Source organism: Hyperoodon ampullatus (genome assembly GCF_949752795.1).
Source record: "Hyperoodon ampullatus genome assembly, chromosome: 4".
Classification (NCBI taxonomy): Eukaryota; Metazoa; Chordata; class Mammalia; order Artiodactyla; family Ziphiidae; genus Hyperoodon; species Hyperoodon ampullatus.
The window spans coordinates 87,025,176-87,048,652 of NC_136917.1; the positions used below are offsets into that span (position 1 = coordinate 87,025,176).

At 34.3% G+C, this 23,477-nt stretch overlaps 1 protein-coding gene across 1 annotated transcript in view; it reads right to left on the bottom strand.

The window, feature by feature from the left end:
* The window catches only part of FER (FER tyrosine kinase), a gene marked incomplete at both ends in the record, with an annotated part of 430,653 nt that overhangs the window by 345,622 nt on the left and 61,554 nt on the right, over positions 1 to 23,477 (bottom strand). Inside the window, 3 exon segments of the mRNA XM_079702183.1 lie at positions 3,102 to 3,221; positions 3,845 to 3,982; positions 6,245 to 6,428. Of these exon segments, the coding sequence (XP_079558309.1) occupies positions 3,102 to 3,221; positions 3,845 to 3,982; positions 6,245 to 6,428 (442 nt within the window).

A 23,477-nucleotide genomic window follows, 5' to 3' on the forward strand; every position in this document is an offset into this window, starting at 1 on the left:
ACTAAATGGAGTATAACCTTTAAAAATTGTGAATCACTATATTGTACACCTGTAACTTATATAATATTGTAAATCAACTATACTTCAATTTAAAAAAATTAATACACAGAACTTACTATGTGCCAGGGACTCTTCTAAGTATTCCACATTTACTCATACATGTAATCTTCATAACAACACTATGAATTGGGTGCCATTATTATTACCATTTTACATTTTGAGGAAAATGAGGCATAAAAGGATTATATAATCTGTCCATTTTCACAAAGGTAATAAGCCATACTGTCAGGATTCAGACCCAACCAACTCAACATGTTAAGCTTGTACATGTATCTCTGAGTACTTGTATGCTAAAGTCCTAGGAGTGGAATTTCTAAGTTAAAAGGTTTGCAAGTTGAATTTTGATGTATATTGCCAAACTATTCTCCCAAAAGGTTATACTAATTTACATTTCTGCCAAGACTTTATAAGAAGGCTCATTTTCCCATATCCTACACAACACTGGGTACTATCAAATTATGTAATCCTTCCCAATCTGGTAGTTGAAATAGCTTCTTTTTTAAAAAATGTATATTTCTTTCATTGTCACAGGATTACTGGTCATTTGTTTTGTGTTTATTTTTCTGGAAACTATGTGTTCATTTGTTTCATTCATTTCTATTGCACCTAATATTCCAACATAAACAACAAAATTAGCAAATCAATGCCTCAGGAAAGAAAAGATATGTTTACATTTAATACACTAACATTATGGTAAAAAGAAAGATTTTCCTTACATTAAAATATATATATACACACATATATACACGTACACATACATATAGATGTTTTAATGGAATTAATTTAGAATATTTTAAGTGTCAGTAGACACACTGAATAACTCATTCTTGGAATAAAATTCTTGAGGAAAGTCTAATTTTAAACTCATATACTGAATTTAGACACTGTTCAACAAAATATAGCTAGTTTTGCCTCAGTAAGAGGTAAGCAATTAAATCTATCACATTATCAAAGATTTATTACCTTTAATTTATTGCATTTTTGTTCATTGCTTCATCACCACAATTAAGAAATAATGATTTATGAATATAACTAGTTTTGCTCTAATTATACCCTAAAAGCAATAAAACAAATTCTTCTTTAGTCACAAAATGTCTTATTTTACATAAGCTTGTAACAGGTAGCTATTTTTAATTTTACCTCATAACACTCCAATATCTATATGCTCATTCTTTCTTGGTGTATTAAATTAAATTGATCAATTGTAGCATAAACTCCTTGAAAGTATTAAACCTTACAACCTTAAACACACAGTAAATATATTTTGATGAATAAATGAATGAATTATTTGGGGTCAATATGATGACTTAAAAAAACAAGAGTAATTGATGTCATGTTCCTTCACCAAGCAGCACAGGAATTAAGGAATGGAATTTGTCACTGAAGAAGAATTGAGAAACTCTACCATCTATTTTATGACATGCATTCAACTCTATTGATAAGAGCAGTTTCTCAACCGTGGCACTACTGACATTTTTGGCAGATAATTCTTTGTTGTTGGAGGCTGTCCTGTGAAACGTAGGCTGCTTAGCAGCATCCATGGCCTCTACCTTCCCAACTGGTAAATAAAAATGTCTCAGACATTGTCAAATGTCCTCTGGGAACAAAAATTGCCCAGGGTGAGAACCACTGGTTTAGAGATAGCTGACATTGTAAGAGTATACCTAAAGTCAAAGAGAGATTCCTGAGAAGGGTTTTAAAACTTGAGAAATAGCTTCAAGAATCTCATTATGGCTGCTCAAAAAGACCCTCTAATGCAGGGTACTCCCATGCCTCCATTCCTCTCATCAACGGTCACTCCCCCGTAACTATCAAGCCTTCATCTTGGACAAGGTAATTCAACAAGCATTTGTTAGTTTCTTCATCCCATCTGGCCGACTTTAAAGACATTAAACCCCTTACCAAGAGCTAGTCCTAGGATCCTACCACTTAATTATCTGTAACACTACAATGTCACTGAACAACAGAAGGGAGATTGCTTAATTACACAGATAGGAACTTTCGGCTGTGTCTTTTGAGGTAAAATTTCAATAAGTCAGATGATATAATATGTCCAATACTGAAAAGAAAATAAGTATGTAATCATTTCTAGCTGTAGCTCTCACACAGGTATAGGTACATACAACATTTATTAATAAATATAAGTTTCTTTGTGTTGCTCCTGAACAAAATCAGCAGATAGGTTAAATATCTTTAAATATACTTTAAAAGTAGAATGCCTTAATTATGTTTTCTAAATTTTAAAATGTACTGTTAATAGCCTTAAATGTTTGAAAAGGACAAAAAACACATTCAGATTTCTCAGAAGTCTTTTAAAATTTTATGCAATAATAACAAAAAGTGAAAAACGAATTGATATAATAGCCTATAACAGAAGATACTTCTGCTTATAAAGAGAAAAGAACTCAAAAGTCAAATTTTTATACTAAATGCTTCTGATATCTATAAGTCTCTTCTTATCTCTAACACTCATTGTCTTCATTTCCAAAATGGTTCTGCTATTTAGAGAATGAAATGGGATAAAAAAAATTTCTATAAATTTTGGAAAAAATAAAACATTATTCCAATATAAGATATCAGCAATAACTGGGCAAATGAATGTAACATCACACAGAATTTTTTTTTTTTTTTTTTGCGGTACGCAGGCCTCTCACTGTTGTGGCCTCTCCTGTTGAGGAGCACAGGCTCCGGACGTGCAGGCTCAGTGGCCATGGCTCACGGGCCCAGCCACTCCGCAGCATGTGGGATCTTCCCGGGCTGGGGTACGAACCCGTGTCCCCCGCATCGGCAGGTGGACTCTCAACCACTGCGCCACCGGGGAAGCCCCATCACACAGAATTTTGATTTTCAGAATTACCGAAATTAGTGATGATAATGGGTAAAGCTAACATATTTCTCAAAACATTTCACTCTGACCAAAGATCAGTTCATGTGTACTTTTCATTACTTCCAAGAAAATAAAAATTAGAATTTTAAATCTATAAAGTTTAACTATAAGTAGTAACACTAATATTTAAGCTTCAGATTTTCTAAATACTTACATTACTTGCAAACTTTCTGCTGTTAAATTATTCCACATAATCTCATTTGCCTGTAGATTTTCATTGTCTTCTAGTAAGGAAGTATCAAACTCAATTTCTTGCTCCTTAGCAGCTGTCGTTCTAGTAAAGTATGCCAAATAATTTTTATCAATATGAATGTACTATCATAATATGTCTTAGTACATACCAAAGGCAGAATATTTGTTCTTATTTAAAATTATGTTAACAAAGTAGAGTAAAAACAAATAGAATAAATCAAACTAAACCTTAGGCCTCAAAGATCTAGTCAAGTAATTTCAGCTTAGCTTCCTCATTTGTAGAATACAGATATTAACCTGCTTTATTCCTTCCTCGATGGTAATGAGTATAAAAGAAGATGATGCATGCATGAAAAAATAATTGACGTATTATTACTATAAAGTTTAACACAAACAGAAAACCATTAGTTTATTATTATTATATAATTGTTAAAAAGAAAATACAATTTCATGGATTAAATATGGGTTTAAGCAGTGATGTAGTTAACAACTGAAAAACTTTTCAAGATCATTATAAAAATTAAATAGTTATCGTCATTGAGAAAGGATTTTGAAAATAATTAAAAACAAATTAATATGAAATAGCCTATTTCCTAACAAGCTCTTCAATGTTTCTTATTTTAATTCAGTTAAATATTATATGGTAAAAAAAAAAAAGTAATACTGTTATAAATACTGAAAGAAGAATGAAAATATCACACATACCTGTGAACATCTATGAAATTATTGTATTCTGTGCTAGGGTCTATCTGTTCAACTGACATTTGAATCTCTTTATGGACATTCACTATTTCCTCTGTAACAAGACTGGTTATCTGGCTGTATTCATCAAATATACCTTTCCTGAAAAGAAAAGAAAATTTTACAACATTTTAAAGTTTTATCAGAGAAACATAGGCCCAAAAAGGATTTAAAACAATATGCAATATAATGCCAATTTTTACAGATGGTGATTTAACGCACCACCTTATTTCATATACCTGGATAGTGAAGTGAAGAGATTACACACGTGTACAGATTAATAATTTACATTTGATATAATATAATAATTGTAAATGATCTAGAGTAAGGCATTACATCTTCCAATATCTATCTAACATATCCAAAGTGTAAGCCAGTGCTAATCACTTTCCGTTTCTAAACATCACCACTGAAATGCTGATTCCATAACATGGAACTGTGGATCAACTCCTGTCTATTTAATGTTTCGTTCAGTGCCTGCCACTTCCTCACATGCCCTAGCTCCTGGTTCTTCTCTTGCTCCTGGGCCTCTGCTCTTTTTCATATTATACTTACAGAGTTTAATTGGTTTATACCTTCAATGACATCTCAATCTCTTCTCCTGACCTCCAGCTAATAGCAAAAATAATCATAAAAGTTATTAGGCTTATCTAATAAATGCAAAAGGAAAAACTATTCTGTTACAAAGACCCAATCTCCAACTTAAGAATGCTATGCTGTAAAAATATACACTTGCTCATTAGTAGCCTTAAAAAGTGCAGACAAACAAGCTTATCCTGCATATACCCAAATAAATATAAGGTCTTGCTTGTTTTTCTTTTCCAAAATCATCACTCATAAAAAGTAATCCTACAAAACTTCTCTTATTATGAAGCATTCTCTCAATTACTTCATTCTGAACAGCAAAATACTGTTTGGGTTAAAAAAAATTAAATTCAAACTGCTTCAGGCAATGCTAGCTTGGAATGATTACAGAAATCACCTGATAGACACAGTTTAAAGAAAAGAGGGAGGCAGAGAAATTTAATACAGATTTAGTAAATATCCCTGGGGTTATGACCTCATAATTGAAAGTACTGAATGATATTAATGTAAATAAGACTATCTAGATAATTCTTAAAAAGCAAAACAGTAAGTGGTTATGATGTGGAGATCATTAACACATCTTTAAGACAAATGGGGAAAAAAAGGAAGAAGTCTCCTAATGTTATATGAATGAGTACTTGTGACATAGGATTCAATTTCAGTGGTACTATCATGCTTGGATTTTTTTAAATGCTAGATCTAAAAAAACTTATTACAAAGTAAAGATAATACACTGTGTGAAACTATTATATGTCTTAAAAAAGGATGTTCTTGCGATGAAGACACTATTATTGAAGATTCATATGGAGAGTTTGAGAAAATATTGATTCATAAAATGAAAGCAGGAAAGGAAATGTTTATAGATCAACAATATGTAATTTAAAGTAGACATTACTAAATTTATGAATTAAATATTTTAAGTAGACATTTCACTATTTCATCAATACCCTTAAAAGTTGACATATTCAAGTTGACTAAAAACACTTTATCTTTTTTTGGGAAATGGGGGATCACCTAAACCAGCAAATAAAGGAGATAAAGTCTACCATAGGGTGGCATATTGAATTGATCTGTATGGCAAGCATGTATGCATTTGAATTACTGACCAACGTTGTTTGCTCCTTGAAGGCAAAGATTATGACCTACTCATCTCTACATCTGCAAGCACCAGGGTGCTTTGCATACAGCAGAACTTCAATAAACATTTGTTCATTTTAATCTCATACAACAAAAAGCTGGCAAATAAACCAAAAAATTATTTCCTTTGGGCTTATCAGTTGCTAAAGATTTAAACCCAATCCTCTGGAGGTAGATATCCACTTCTTAACACTTGTCAAGGGAATTCCCTGGCAGTCCAGTAGTTAGGAATCTGTGCTTTCACTGCCGAGGGCCCAGGTTCAATCCCTGGTTGGGTAACTAAGATCCCGCAAGCTGTGTGGCATGGCAAAAAACAAACAAACAAACAAAAACTAACACTTGTCAAACTAAAGATTTTTTTTTCAGTTAAAGTTCTAGCTAACTGGAGCAAAACAAAAACATACAAAAATAAGAGACATTCTTGGGGCTAGCTAGAAGGTTGCAGAGTTGAGTGAGCGTAAACTGAAAGGATAACAGAAGTGAAAACCAAGGTAGAAGAGGTGTGAAATACCCATTGAGCTAGTTCAATGATGCAGCTTACAAAACAAAGACAATTTTTATACGAAAGGTGAACTAGCAGAAAAAAAAATGTTAAAATCATTTTATGAAGGGATTTTATATCAAATAGGAAATGTATCTTACAGTGCTTTTATCATTTCTTCTTGCATCTTTTGTAAGGAATCCAGAAGCAGAGGAAGTGTAGTGTCATAATACTGACTCTGATGAAGCTGTGCCCCTTTCAATGCCAATACATACTGATTATGCAACATATGAAGTTTCATTGTGGCTTTGTCGTAACGTTCCTTAGCCTTTTCGGTTTCTTTCCCTGAAAAAAACATTCAATAAAGTTAGCAAAGAGATAATTTTAAAAGTTCTATCTTCACTATGTGCAAACTGAGTTACCACTATTTCATGTTATCTCATATATTTTATGAATAATCAAAAGGTTACTGAACACATACTATGTTTATTTGCCAGTACTTTGTACAAAGGATGCTCTGAAGGAAGCATGCACTGCAGTAAATGTTTGGTGAATAAAGGTTAATGTACAATTTTTTGAAAAATTGTACAGATATATGATCCTTCTCATCTTCAAGGAGCTCACACCAAACTGGAACAACAGTGCACGTGAAATTGTATAACCAAGAAAACAAGAAAGTTTGTAAATAATGTTAAATTTTGAGGTCTAGGTTTGAGATATGAATAAAGACCAGGGAAGTCAGAGGAGACTGTGGAGAAAAGAGACCTTAAAAGATGAGGGAAGTCTGGAAAGGTATAAGAAAGACAGGATAGACAACAGTTCCTCCCTCTCACCCTCTCTTTCTCCATTTCTTCCTTCCTTTCATTCAGTAAATATTATTAACTGTTCACCCCCAGGAACTGTGCTAGACACTGAGAATTGAGTATTTGGCAAAACAGAGTCTTTGACGTACAGCCCATAGTCTAGTGATTTGGAATACTGAGTGAAAACATGAAGAGAATAAGCAATGTTCCATAGGCAAGCAAGGCAGTAAGCTCAAAGACAGCAAGTTTTGAGGAAATGAAGGAAATATGTCTGTACAGGTAGGACAGTTTTAGGTTGTGAATGACTTAGAAATCAAGCAGAGAAATTTAAACTTGACGCAGAAGAAGTCTAGGAGATGATAATTTTATGAACTAAAACTTTTTGTGGACTTCCCTGGTGCTGCAGTGGTTAAGAATCCGCCTGACGATGCAGGGGACATGGGTTCGAGCCCTGGTCCAGGAAGGTCCCACATGCCGCAGAGCAACTAAGCCTACGCACAGCAACTCCTGAAGCCCCCGCTCGCCACAACAAAGAAGCCACCACAATGAGAAGCCCATGCACCGCAACAAAGAGTAGCTCCCACTCGCTGCAACTAGAGAAAGCCCACGCGCAGCAACGAAGACCTAACCCAGCAAAAATAAATAAAGTAAAATAAATTAATTAAAAAAAAAACTTTTTGTGGTTCCTTTACTAAAATCATTCAGAAAATATTTACAGACTGGCAATATAAATGAGTGGCTATACAAATAAGTGAAAATTTTAAGCAGATCTTCAATGTTTGATGCAAACTGAACAAATATTTCTTGTCAATTATTTAGATTTAGGGAATAAACTTTTCAAAGTATATATTAATTTTTGCCCTCTATCCAAGGAGACTCCTCCAAATGAATCTTTCCGCAAAATAGATCTTATGTTGAGAATTTTAGACACCAGAGGCTCTCCTCTGCTTCCACTCTGTTCAGGCTCAGCATCCATCTGGGTATTCCCTACAGACAGGAGTCAGAAAAGTATTCCCTATTGGACAATGTCCTCAGCCGAGGGCCAAAAGCAGAGAAAAGGTTGGGGATTTTGCAGACAGAGGAAACCTCAGAACATGCTCAGGTATAGCAATAGAATCAGAACAATTTTCTTGCCTTTCTCATCATTTTTCTAATTCTGAGGCAAGGAACTACATCCAGCTGGTGAAAAAGGAAACAGAACTTTCCAGCAGACTGGTATGTCTCGATTACTAACAAATTCTAGTGCTTCTGGATACTAGAACCATCACTGACTTCTTCCGGGGAGCTGCATGTAATATTTTACAGAGCATAATTCTCTAACCAAAGACCATTAGCTGGTTCCTATTCAGAGGGATATTCATAATTGTCCAAGTTATTCACAAAGTGTTGCCCTGGATAACCTATTTCACTTTACAACATAAAGAACCTGTTGATAAGAAAATAACTTAATCACTAGAGTATATTTCCTAACCCTTTCACAGCTGACTGGAAAGAGATTCTAATACAGAGTGAAAGAGATTTCACTACAGTGGGAGGATGGGAGCAAATCATTAATTCAGTTCTGATCTGAAGGGGTCAGAAAAAGATAACATTAGCCATCAAACGAGTGGGTTTTCTCACTTTTTGACTGCAATCCACAGGATAATATATTTTACACCATGAACCAGTAAATAATCATATAAATTTTTAAATACATAACTGAAATAAGAAATTCATTAAAAAATTCTTCCCCTTATTATGAAGGATGCTCTGTGATTTTTTAAAAATTCTATCATTTGAATTATGAATTTTTAAAAATGTTCATTCAGAAACCAATAAATTTTTTGCCTCATCTAATATAAATCCCTAGAGTAGTTGTAACTTACTCTGTATGGCATTAACTTAGGAATTAATAAACCACTTCAATAATGCTAATCACAAATGATTTTTTAACATTCTCAGGAACACATCTGCCTACCTGTTCAATTACTTTAATAATTTTTTCATAGAATACTATATTTATTTACCCATAAACATTGCTACTTAGCACCTTCTTGCAGAAACACATTTCTAAAAGAGCCAGTACAATTGATACATCTACAGCCAGCCCTGCAGCCTTCCTCTAAAATGACAACCCCCTTTTCTGCTTACCCACATGAGTCAGGGGGAGACTCCCATGTGAAAATACCACCCAAGATCCAAATTGTATTCTCAACGAAATAGGTACCAATCTTTCGGCTGGGAGCTATGTCACATTAATGCCTGAACACCTGCTGGAGTGAAAGTCCATGAACATTTGCTGCAGAAGTTGCCAGGACAGCCCTTCCTAAGGCCCTTTTCTTTGAGTTGGTTTTGTTTTGCTTTGTTTTGTTTTTGATTCATCATTTTTAAACTAGTTTAAGTTGCTGTTGCTTGGAATTCAACAAATTCTGACAACAGACATTTCAAAAGTTCACATACAATTATGCAGATAAATTAATTCTAAGTAATAAAGAAGTCTTCTGGGGTCCACGTGTTCATAATAAGAAAATAAGGCAACAATATTTGAGTACTGTATTCTAATTTGTTGATTTTTATTATAAGTTAAAAAATTATAACTAGTAAATTCAATGAAGTCCATATTCTATGTCACTTCTTTAAAAATATTGCTTTTTATATGAACTCTATTATTCCCAATTAATTACTTAGATTTTTTAGTGTAACTTCAAGAGTCAAGCTTTCCACACAAACATTTTCATGGAGACATTTAAACCATTTAAACCACCCATCTGTCCTCCTATTTGCACAGATTTTAAAGCTGCACACTACCCATCTGTCTTTCTAGCTGGTGTAGAAATGATGCATGAAATACACAACAGTCAGCTCACTAAGATTTTAAACAAAATTACATTAGAAAAGTTAAGAACTTCCCAAATAATTTTTTTCTCTTTATCAGATACAGTGTATGACCAACAATCTGAAGAAGGCTATCATAGCCAAAATCTAATTATCAATAGCTTACCAGTGGTCATTAGCAAATTTAGAAAACAAATGCTTTTGAAAACATCTGAGGCAGAATCCATTACATTAAAATAACAATACATAATGCTAAAAGATTCTTTAAAAACAGCTTTGGGTCTAAAACTGAAATTGGGGTATGTCGTAGTAGGGCTCTTTTGTTGGTTTGTTTGTTGTCCTCTACGCTCATAGACATTCATGCACTTGGTTATAAGATGTACTTGGGCATGCACCCCATACTTCCTCCCTTGTAGACATGAACAAAAAGTTTCAAAAACATGCTCACTTGCCATGATTTGAAACGGGATTCTATTGTACTTTTTCTTGATTTGTTTTAAAATAAACATTTAGGGTTCCAAAGAGACTATGTAAGTAAATTCAAGAAATAGTAATACTGTGTGAAAACCAAAGTTACAACTAAAATTTTTTTAATTCCATTCACGTAAAATATATTGCAAAATACTACCCACCACCATTCCTGCCACACAGCTTTTTGGTTCAGAATATCTAGATCAATATTATACTTTCTTAACTTTTAAATAACTACACTTGAGCTTAAAATTAATGTGAATTACACAGAGTGAATAAATTCTAATGACAGACACAGAATCATACCTCTGTTGCTGTATGCTTTTTTTTTTTCAAATGATGAGAAGCACTGAAGCAGGGAATGGAGTTTTTCTATGTGTCAATTAACAGGGAGAAAAACATTCAATTTTTCCTCCTCCACATAATGAAATTCACAAAGAGATTGAATTACAATTCTTTTCCACCACTTGTTGACAAACCCGTTTAATGTTTGTAGTAGCAGAGTGTGTATACAACATGTCATGCCACAAACAATATTATGAAGCCAGCAAAACTCAATTATGTATGTTTGACATTTATAAGAGACAGTCTAGACTAGCCATTAAGCTAGTCTAGAAAGTCGAGTATTTTTTATTATAAACTTCTGAAGCATTTACCATTTGTTAAATATTATGGTGAAAAGCCTCTGGATAATAAATGAGAAGTGATTATTTTCCAAAAGTAAACTGCAAGTAGTCTCCGCTTTGATTTGGATAAATATTCTCCCACCTTACATTTTTCCTTTCTTTCAAAACGTTCCTCCTCAACTATATAACGTTTACTTATTACTCTGAGTAAAAAGAAAATGAATGAGAATTCATCTTAACTTACACATTATTTGGCCTAAATGTCCGCATATGTTTTTTCACTTGGAAGCTAAAGTTCAAGTATGATATGTGGGAACAATGAATGAGCTACCTATTTTACTCAGTGATGTTCTGAGTCAATTTTCATCTCAGCTTCTCCTTTGTTTAGCTGTGCAACCCAAGCAGATCATTTAATATAAATTTTAGCTTCTAATTTTTAATCCTGGGAGTTAAATCATGTGCCCTTCTCAATCCATTGGGTTGTGATGGAAATCAAATGGCAGAAAATTGTCACAATGCACAGTTAACAACAAAGGCTAAAGAAGACAAGAATTTGGAGAGCTGAAAAAACCTTTTTGATTATATGCTCCTATGAAGCATTAAAAAATACAAGATGTGGGCTTCCCTGGTGGCGAAGTGGTTGAGAGTCTGCCTGCCGATGCAGGGGACGCAGGTTCGTGCCCCGGTCTGGGAAGATCCCACATGCCGCGGAGCGGCTGGGCCCGTGAGCCATGGCCGCTGAGCCTGCGTGTCCGGAGCCTGTGCTCCGCAACGGGAGAGGCCACAACAGTGAGAGGTCCGCGTACCACAAAAAAAAAAAAAAACTACAAGATGTGCATCCACAGTGTGTTAGTTTTAATAAATTTCCTAGTATAAGAAAATTTGATGTATCAATCAAGAAATATTTATTGAAATGCATTATGAGTTTTAAACTGTTCAAGGAACTAAAACCGTGATATTTTAAAATTCAATATAAAATACCTTTAAAAAGCAAGCTCTCTAGTTTGGAAATATCAAGCAAGGAAATATCATTTCCTTGCATATAGTGACTGCTAGATTCACTTGACCCACAGTCTTTTAATAACCTATAAATTGAATGATATACCATGGTCAAAGCTGTATTCTTTTTTTTCTTAATTATTATTTATTTATTTGGCCACACGGCTTGAGGGATCTTAGTTCCCCGACCAGGGATCAAACCCGTGCCCACTGCACTGGAAGGCTGAAGTCTTAACCTCTAGACCGCCAGGGAAGTCCCAAAGCTATATTCTCTAACTGCAAAGCTGTGCATGGGGGGATTCTAAGTAGCTGGGCAGCAGCATAATTCTGAATCTCCCACATATCACCTAAAAATATAATAAAGAACAAAAAGAAAAACAAAACCTGCACCCTCAGTATAATAGGCAGAGAATGTCCAAATTTTAAATTTTCCGTGAGTAGAAAAATAAACATCAAATCTTTGCAAATGATCTCTCACCCTCCCACTGCAAGCATTCATGGACACCAAAGACTGTTCTGAAAAAAAAAAGAAAAGAAAAATGCACTAAAGAGAGAAGAGAAGAGCTAGCAGTATGCCTAAGGCTCATCTAAAACCACCATAAGAATAAGACGATCCACCCTACATGTGAAAGTACTGAAAACGTGTAATGGTAGATCACCGAACTGACTACAAGGAAGGGACTTAAAAGTGCATATGGAAGATAACGGAGGCAGTCTTAGAAAGGTAATACTTCAGGCAGAAATGGTTAAAACGAAGGGCCTTTGGTAAAGGGAAAAAGAAAAAATCCTGCAGAAAAAGAAAATAAAGAAAAATAAAAGGACACAAATCTTTGTCAAGAACATGAAAAGAATGAGATTCTACCCTGCTTGGCAAGTTAAAAAGTTAGGCTGCCTCAATTTCATGGATGTGGGCAAAAGCGACAAGACTCTTGGGACAGAGACAAAGGACAGTTTATTTCTCACGGCAGTATGAGTAGCTAAAGTATCATCATTTGTGAACAAAAGACCATAAAGTCAAAGAACAACCAACAAATTCACAGAAAATGTATGTACCATGTATAACAGATAAAGGGCTATTCACTGTAATATACCTTTTAAATTCTTAAAATTTTAAGAAAAAAAAAGACCAAACTTCAATTTTTTTTAATGCGCAAAAGAACTCACTAAAAAATAAATACTTTTAAATGGGCTTTAAACATATAAAGAGGTGGTCAACCTCAATCCCTCACTCATAATAAAAGAAATGTAAATCAAAATTACCTACCAAATTGGCAAACACTGTTTTGGCAAGGATGTGGAGAAACTGATACTCATACATATCTGGTGGGAATGTAAATTGGTACAATTTTTATAGAAGGAAATTTGGCAACATCTAACAAAACTACACACACATTTACATTTTGACTCTGCATTCACACTTCTAGAAATTTATGCTTAAGATATTCCTTCAACAATAAGAAAAAACCTTACACACAAGCTTATTCATGGTAGTAGTGTAAATAACTGAAAAAACTACAAATAAACTATATGTCCATACACAGGAAAGTGCTTGAATAACTTATAATGAAGTGCTATGCAGCAATTAAAAAGAATTACAAAGAAATCTACAAACTGAAATACTGAGATCTTTCAGGATACAATGTCAGGTAGAAAATCAAAATAAAAAAGCATATCATAATATTGTAGTTTTTGTATAAGAAATAAAGAGATATAGTTAAAGAAGATATAGTTCTCTAAATATCTACTTTTGTACAGTTCTGACTTTTGAAACCATTAATGTCTAACCATTAACAAAATAAACAAAATCAACAAGGGTAAGAGCAGAAAAACAACATAAAATGGGACACAATAGAAACAAATGAACCAAACTGTATTTCCCAGTGAGTAATGTAACCACACTGAAAGGAGTGGGGAAGGAAAGCATTAACCCAAGTAACTTTGGAAACAGTATTTGACTACAGAGGAAGACTAAAGACAAAAAGAGGTCTAAACAAATACTGAACTGTAGTCAGTAGGTTTCTTTTTTCAGAGGCATAAATTAGCAATTCTGAAATCATCTTCTGTTATTTTAGGATTGAACAAGTAAGTAGATTGTGAATAATAGTAGCCAGGTGTCTCACTGTCAGAGAAGGAAATTACAAATACATAAATAGGAAAAGACAGAATGGACTATTTGGAGTTCAACTGGAATTGGAAATATCAATGTGAATACTTCAGTTTTAATATAGATAGAGCAATAGGTATAGAAATAGGCACAGATGTATTTGTGTGTGTGTGTGTGTGCGTACATTTGCTTATTTCTTATCTATATCCACTGAAAGGACCTAAAACAAAGACATCCCAGTAGGAATGAGCACACCCAGTGCCCAAATATTGGTTTCTAAATACTATTTTCTACTAAATGGAACTATGGCTCCTTAGGGAAATGAAGCAAGACCTAGAGCAGAAAAAGTATAAGATGAGCCAGAAAATAAGTGCTCAATAAATAACAGGAACATGTCAAAATGACAGAAGAACCAGTTTTTGTTTCTCTCTCATGTACAGACAAAGAAAAGGATAAAGTAAATGTGCTAAAATATTAATATTTGGAGAATATGTGTGAAATATATATGGGAATTCTTTGTATTATTCTTTCAAAATTTCTGTTGGTCTGAAATAATGTCAAAATAAAAAGTTAAAAATGGAAAGTTGTAAAAATTGATTAAAGCTCAAAAGTATCTGAATATTCACTAAATCTAAAAGATTCAGTTATTTAGCCTAGAGATTAAAAGTCTCAGTGATAGAAAAAAAAACTTAGTTTTAATATGTATGTTTCAAAGCAGGTACGCTTACACTTTAGGTAATATTAATAGATAAAGACAGCCAGAATTTTTTTTTTTAAAAACTATCATTCTACTTTATAAGACTAGTCAAGTGTGTGGGAGAACAACATTTACAGCAAATTAAGGGCATTCATCCTTTAAATCTTTATCCAGATTCCATGGCATCCTAAGTTCTGTGAGAGACACATATTCATAGTCTCTTCCTTAAAAATGCTTGACAAGAAAATTAAGATGGAGGTTCACAAAACAGTCATCATAATGTTAGGATATAATTGTAGAAGAGGGAGTGTAGAGATCACCATATATTTAGTACGGATAACTAACTAGTCATGATCTAAAACTCCTAATAATGTGCTATAATATACAAGGTTATCTAATAAGTTGATGAATATCCTTAATGAAGTGGTTTAAAAGCCACAGGTTATGAGTAGAATATATCTAGAAGAAACATCATATTGGTTTCCTTGGAGGAAAAAAAAAACTGGGTAATACGTGGGAGAAAAAGTTTTCCCTATCTACTTACTGATTTGTACCTTGTGATTTTGAATTTGGAACCATATAAAGTATGAAGAGGGAGCCCATGGACCCCACTGAGGGGGGAAAAATGGCATCTCAAGGAAAATTCCACAAGTTCTCACCAGTCTATCTAACCTCTTATCTGAATAAGGCTGTAGCCTCTCTTGCACTATTTCAATGAATAAACTGCCCTTGCTCTTAGCTAAGACCAATCCATTCCCTTGGGTACTAGATCCATTCTCTAGTCCTATATAACAAAGACATTGCTCCAGCAATTCTTCCTTCATTCTGCTGTCTCATCAACTTTTCCTTCTTCATGGGAACATTTTTGTCAGCAAACAAGCTATAATAGCTCCTAATCTTAAAAAAAAAATTCCCCCTTGACTCTACTTCTTTTACTTAACTCCCTATCTCTCTCCTTCCCTTTACTGCAAAACTTCTAAGAAGATTTGTGTATACTAGTTATCTCCAGCTTTTTTCTTCTCATTCTTTCTTAAACCCATCCCATTTAGGTGTTTCCTTCTATTGTTCCACTGGAACTGTTCTTGTCAAAGTCACCAATAACGTATGTTTTGCTAAATCCAAACTTTACTCCTCATCTTTTGTCTTAGCAGCATGCAACTGCAAATCACATGATCACTTGTTCTTCCTTGAAATCCCTTCACCCCACCTGGCTTCCAGAATAATATATTCTTTTGGTCTTCCTTTTATCTTAGTCTTCTTTACAATGTCCTCTGCATTTCTGTGACTTCTTAATGTTAGGCTCAGACTTAGGACTCTTTTCTATCTTAATTAACACCCTTTGTAATATCATCAAATCTCATGGCTTTAAATATCAACTAAAAATCAGATTGATAGTTCAACCCCAGAAGTCTCCCTGGAACTCCAAAATTGGAGATCCAAGTGCAAATCTGACAACTCCACTTAGATGTCTAATAAGAATCTCAAAACCAAATGCCTGATCTTCACTTCCAAATCTGCTCCTCCTCTATTTTTCTCCATCTCAGTAACAACAATGCCATCCTCCCCATTGCTCAGGCCAAAAATATTGGAATCATTCTTGACTTCTTTCTTTCTCCCACACTCTACAACTAATTCATCAGCAAATCCTTAAGCTCTACTTTCAGTATATAATAAAATCTTCAGTATCCATGGATTCCATATTTCCATGAATTATGACCTACTGCCTAAAATTTCTTTTTAATCCCAAAATTGATATACACATTGCTTTTCAGGTCAATCATGGACATGCACACATGCAGAGCAGCAAAGGAGTCACCTGATACACACATTCTCAACTGAGGTTGAAAAGCTATGCTCGGCCTTTTTGTTTCAGCTCTTCTACTGTAAACTCTTTTTTGTAGTCTATTTAGTTCCACACTTTTTGCATTTTTGTGCTTTTCGATGGTAACTTTGCTTTTAAAATGACCCTCAAGCAGAGTGCTGAAGTGCTGCCTAGTATTCTTATGCTCAAGGAGGCTGTGATGTCCCTGATAGAGCAAATGTGTGTTAGATAGCTTTGTTTAGTCGTGAGTTATAGTACTGCTAGCTGTGAGTTCAGTGTTAATGAGTCAACAATATATATTAAAGAAAGTGTCCTTAAACAGAAACACACAAAAAACAGTGATGTATTTATTGATCAACTGCCGAAAATGTTGTGACCCTGCTTAAAGGGATCTAATTCCTTATGTTATGCTCACCAGCGGCAATGATTCACTAATCAGCTAATGCTAACTTAGTATTCACAGTGACTTTTTAGAATATAACTACTATAAATAACAAGAATCAATTGTACATGTATCCAGAATTTGCCCGCTTCTCATCACCTCTGCTGCTACCACCCAGGTCCAAGCCAGCATGAATCCTTGCCTGTATTACTCCAATAGCCTAGAAGTAATCTTACTTACATCCTTCCCCAACCACTCATATGGTTCTCAACAAAGCTACCAGAATTATCCTGTTAAAATGTAAGTTCACGTCATTCCTTTGCTCAAACCCTCCAATGGTTTCCCATCTTACTCAACAGTAAAAGCCCAAGGGTTTTAAAAGAACCAGCAAGATCCGGGGTAAGCTGTGCCTCCTGTACCACCCACCATCATTCTTCCTCTCTGACCTCATCTCATACCTCCACACCTTTCCTTTATCAATCCCGCAGTTCCAGTCACACAGGTGTCTATACCACTCCTCAAATATGCCACACATGATCCCATCTCAATGACTTTGCTTTGGCTTTTCCCTCTACATGGAGTACTCTTTGCTCCAGGTAATCATATGCTTCACTCCCTCACTTCTTTCACTATGCATTTAAATGTCTTTCTCCATGACAACTAACCTGATCATCCTCTCAACATCCTATCTACCTACCATGTTTTCTCCACTGTACCTTTTACCACCTAACATACTATATGTTTCATTTATTTATTTTACTAATTAGCTATCTTCTGCTCTAAAATATAAGCTCAAGGAGGCAGGGATTACCATGTGTTCTGTTATCTACAAGATTAGTTATGGAAATAACAGTGCCTGGCACATAACAAGAAAATGTACAAATTAATATAGTTCTTACTTTAAAAAAATTAATTTAAACTTAAATAATTTTTTTAAAATTAAAAGTTATAGAAAGATTACAATTTTACCTTCTGCATCTGTTTATATCATCTTTCTAGCAATCAAGTCCAAAACTAATATTGTTAAGGAGCTCACCTATAAAATATAGAGGAAAATCAGCAAAAGGACATAACTTCTCTTAATCTCGTTGTATATGAAACTTAGCTTTGTTTACTTAATAAAACTTAGCAAAATAGGGACAAATCATATTATTGAACCTTCAAATTATTTTTAGGACATTATCTGAAGAATATAAATTAATCATGTAGCATATTCCATCCCACATAACATCTCAGCATCTGATGCAAATATTACAGCTGTCACTCCAATTTCTGCACCTTTAACCCAATGCAAATTAGATTAATAACTAAGAGCGCCATTACTTTTTATGACCTTGTAAAGGTCCTATCATATTAAGCTCCATGCAGTGAAAAGCATTCATGCCATAAGTTAGCTGCTGATAGATCATGTATTAATAAGTAGGTCCAAAAAAAGACAAATCCTCCCACTTTCAGGTCATTTCAACAAAACTGATAATCAATAAACATAGCCTGAACTCTACTTTGGTCTTTAGTAGGTCATGTATCCAAAATGCATTTCTTTCATATGCTGAACTGAGAGGTGAATTTGAATTCTGTAGTACTTTTCTAGAGGACCTCCATGCATCATCCATACATGATTCTGACTTTTTAAAAATCTCTAAGATTTGGTGATTATCAAATAAGAAAGCCAGTTGACAGTCTTAGTGGACTCAAAATAAGGAAATCAACTAAAAGAGCCTTTTCAAAGTTTTATTCACTTTTTAAATTTAGATTTATTTAAACATAAATTTAACCATCTGTCTCAAGTCTGGACTCATTTCAAAGTGGTTTTCATATTAAAGTACTCTAAAGAGAAAACTCAATGAATCTAATCAATTTTAATTGGCTATAAAATATCACAGAACTATTCATAATATGTGAAGAGGCAATTTAAGAAAATCTACTTCCCAATTAGAGAAAAATTTACTTTTGAATCAGTCTTCCAACTAATTCCCCACAGTTCTAGCAGTAGGTACCCTCTTACTATGTCTGCTTAGGGTAAGTGAGGGTGTGTAAATAATCAGGGATATTACCAATCTTTTAGCATTCTTCTTTGTTTCTCATAGAGAAAAAAGAATTTGAAAAGGAGTTTGTTTCCCTGCTCTTGTTATAAAAGGGGTGAAGAGAGCTCCTTTCAAACTTCTCTAGCCTGACTGATATAGGCATGTACAATAGGGAAGAGCTCATCCTTTCTTGATTCTTTCCTGAATATGATATGCAATAAAGCAGAAGCATTCAGACTTCTACCCATGTAAAGAAACCCCACAAATGTCTTTATGGGTATTTTGAGGCTTGGTAAATATAAAACCATAGTGTAATTCTAGCTATCAGAATACATAGCTGTGAAGCAGTTATTTTGACCATCTTTTCTAATATTTCAATATATCTTCAAGTAAACTAAAAAACATCAAAGCAAAATCATATTTCAATTCACTTAATTCAATACCATCTGGTTCAATATGGTATTCCTTATTTTTTATAAAATTAGCATACACTTACTCTTAAACAATATTTTTTAACTTTGGAAAAAGGTACTACATGGCAATATGAAGAAGGATGTGCATATAAGTATATAGGTAAACATGATGTATATTTTCTACAACATAAGCAAGTGGGGATTGACCAGAGGGCAGACAGCAGAAGCAAAAAGAACTACAATCCTGCAGCATGTGGAATGAAAACCACATTCACAGAAAGACAGATAAACTGAAAATGCAGAGGACTATGTACCAGATTAAGAAACAAGATAAAACACCAGAAAAACAACTAAATGAATGGAGATAGGCAACCTTCCGGAAAAATAATTCAGAATAATGATAGTGAAAATGATCCAGGACCTCGGAAAAAGAATGGAGGAAAAGATCGAGAAGATGCAAGAAATGTTTAACAAAGACCTAGAAGAATTAAAGAATAAACAAACAGAGATGAACAATACAATAACTGAAATGAAAAATACACAGAAGGAATCAATAGCAGAAAAACTGAGGCAGAAGAAAGGATAAGTGAACTGGAAAACAGAATGGTGGAAATCACTGCCATCAAACAGAATAAAGAAAAAAGAATGAAAAGAAATGAAGACAGCCTAAGACACCTGTTGGACAACATTAAATGCAGTGCTTGAGACCTAGGGGCACATACAGACTGAAAGTGAGGGGATGGAAAAAGATACTCCATGAAAATAGAAATCAAAAGAAAGCTGGAGTAGCAATAATCATATTAGATATATAGACTTTAAAATAAACAATGTTAAAAAAGACAAGGAAGGACACTACATAATGATCAAGGGATAAATCCAAGAAGAAGATATAACAATTGTAAATATTTATGCACCTAACATAGGAGCACCTCAATACATAAGACAACTGCTAACAGTTATAAAACAGGAAATCAACAGTAACACACTAATAGTGGGGGACTTAAACACCACACTTACACCAATGGACAGATCATCCAGACAGAAAATTAATAAGGAAACATAAGCTTTAAGTGACACAATAGACCACATGGATTTAATTGATACATATAGGACATTCCATCCGAAAACAGCAGATTACACTTTCTTCTCAAGTGCACACAGAACATTCTACATGATAGATCACATCTTGGGTCACAAATCAAGCCTTGATAAACTCAAGAAAATGGAAATCATATCAAGCATCTTTTCCAATCATAATGCTATGAGATTAGAAATCAATTACAGGGAAAAAATGTAAAAAACACAAACACATGTAGGCTAAACAATACGTTACTAAATAAGCAAGAGATCACTGAAGAAATCAAAGAGGAAATCAAAAAATACCTAGAGACAAATGACAATGAAAACACGATGATCCAACACCTATGGGATGCAGCAAAAGCAGTTCTAAGAGGGAAGTTTATAGCAATACAATCCGACCTCAAGAAACAAGAAAAATCTTAAATAAACAATTTAATCTTACACCTAAAGGAACTAGAGACAGAAGAACAAACAAAACCCAAAGTTTGTAGAAGGAAAGAAATCATAAAGATCAGAGGAGAAATAAATGAAATAGAAACAAAGAAAACAATAGCAAAGATCAATAATACTAAAAGCTGGTTCTTTGAGAAGATAAACACAGTTGATAAACCTTTAGCCAGACTCATCAAGAAAAGAGGGAGAGGACTCAAATCAATAAAATTCCAAATGAAAAAGGAGACGTTACCATGGACACTGAAGGAATACAAAGCATCATAAGAGACTACTACCAGCAACTCTAAGCCAATAAAATGGACAACCGGGAAGAAATGGACAAATTCTTAGAAAGGTATAACCTTCCAAAACTGAACCAGGAAAAAATAGAAGATATGAACAGACGAATCACAAGCACTGAAATTGAAACTGTGATTAAAAATCTTCCAACAAACAGAAGTCCAGGACCAGATGGCTTCACAGGTGAATTCTACCAAACATTTAGATAAGAGCTAACATCCATCTTTCTCAAACTCTTCCAAAAATTTGCAGAGGAAGGAACACTCCCAAACTCATTCTACGAGGCCACCATCACCCTGATACCAAAACCAGACAAAGATACTACAAAAAAAGAAAATTACAGACCAATAGCACTGATGAATATGGATGCAAAAATTCTCAACAAAATGCCAGCAAACAGAATCCAGCAACATATTAAAAGAATCATACACCATGATCAAGTGGGATTTATCCCAGGGATGCAAGGATTTTCAGTATACGCAGATCAATCAATGTGATACACCATATTAACAAATTGAAGAATACAAATCATATGATCATCTCAATAGATGCAGAAAAAGCTTTTGACAAAATTCAACACCCATTTATGATAAAAAACACTCCAGAAAGTGGGCATACAGGGAAACTACCTCAACATAATAAAGGCCATATAAGACAAACCCACAGCCAACATCATTCTCAATGGTGAAAAACTGAAACCATTTCCACTAAGATCAGGAACAAGACAAGGTTGCACACTCTCACCACTATTATTCAACATAGTTTTGGAAGTTTTAGCCACAGCAATCAGAGAAGAAAAAGAAATAAAAGGAATCCAAATCGGAAAAGAAGTAAAACTGTCACTGCTTGCAGATGACATGATGCTATACGTAGAAAATCCTAAAGATGCTACCAGAAAACTACTAGAGCTAATCAATGAATTTGGTAAAGTAGCAGGATACCAAATTAATGCACAGAAATCTCTTGCATTCCTATACACTAATGATAAAAAATCTGAAAGAGAAATTAAGGAAACAATCCCATTCACCACTGCAACAGAAAGAATAAAATACCTAGGAGTAAACCTACCTAAGGAGGTAAAAGACCTGTACTCACAAAACTAGAAGACACTGATGAAAGAAGTCAAAGGTGACACAAACAGATGGAGAGATATACCATGTTCTTGGATTGGAAGAATCAACATTGTGAAAATGACTATACTACCCAAAGCAATCTACAGATTCAATGCAATCCCTATCAAATTACCAGTGGCAATTTTACAGAACTAGAACAAAAAATCTTAAAATCGGTATGGAGATACAAAAGACCCCAAATAGCCAAAGCAATCCTGAGGGAAAAAAACAGAGCTGGAGGAATCAGACTCCCTGACTTCAGACTATATTACAAAGCTACGTAATCAAGACAATAAGGTACTGACACAAAAACAGAAATACAGATCAATGGAACAGGATATAAAGCCCAGAGATAAACCCACGCACCTATGGTCAACTAATTTATGACAAAGGAAGCAAGGATATACAGTGGAGAAAAGACAGTCTGATCAATAAGTGGTGCTGGGAAAACTGGACAGCTACACGTAAAAGAACGAAATTAGAACACTCCCTAACACCATACACAAAAATAAACTCAAAATGGATTAGAAACCTAAATGTAAGACTGGACACTATAAAACTCTTAGAGGAAAACATAGGAAGGACACTCTTTGACATAAATCACAGCAAGAACTTTCTTGATACACCTTCTAGAGTAATGGAAATAAAAACAAAAATAAACAAATGGACCTAATGAAACTTAAGAGCTTTTGCACAGCAAACTATAAACAAGATTAAAAGAAAACTTTCAGAATGGGAGAAAATATTTGCAAACAAATCAGCAGACAAAGGATTAATCTCCAAAATATACAAGCAGCTCATGCAGCTCAATATTAAAAGAACAAACAACCCAATCAAAAACTGGGCAGAAGACCTATATACACATTTCTCCAAAGAAGACATACAGATGGCCAAGAAGCACATGAAAAGCTGCTCAACATCACTAATTATTAGAGAAATGCAAATCAAAACTACAATGAGGTATCATCTCACACCAGTTAGAATGGGCATAAGAAAATCCACAAACAACAAATGTTGGAGAGGGTGTGGAGAAAAGGGAACCCTCTTTCACTGTTGGTGGGAATGTAAATTGGTACAGCCACTATGGAGAACAGTATGGAGGTTCCTTAAAAAACTAAAAATAGAATTATCATATGACCCAGCAATCCCACTAGTGGGCATATGCCCAGAGAAAACCATAATTCAAAAAGACACATGCACCTCAATGTTCATTGCAGCACTATATACAATAGCCAGGTCACAGAAGCAACCTAAATGCCCGTTGACCGATGAATGGATAAAGAATACGTGGTACATATACACAATGGAATATTAC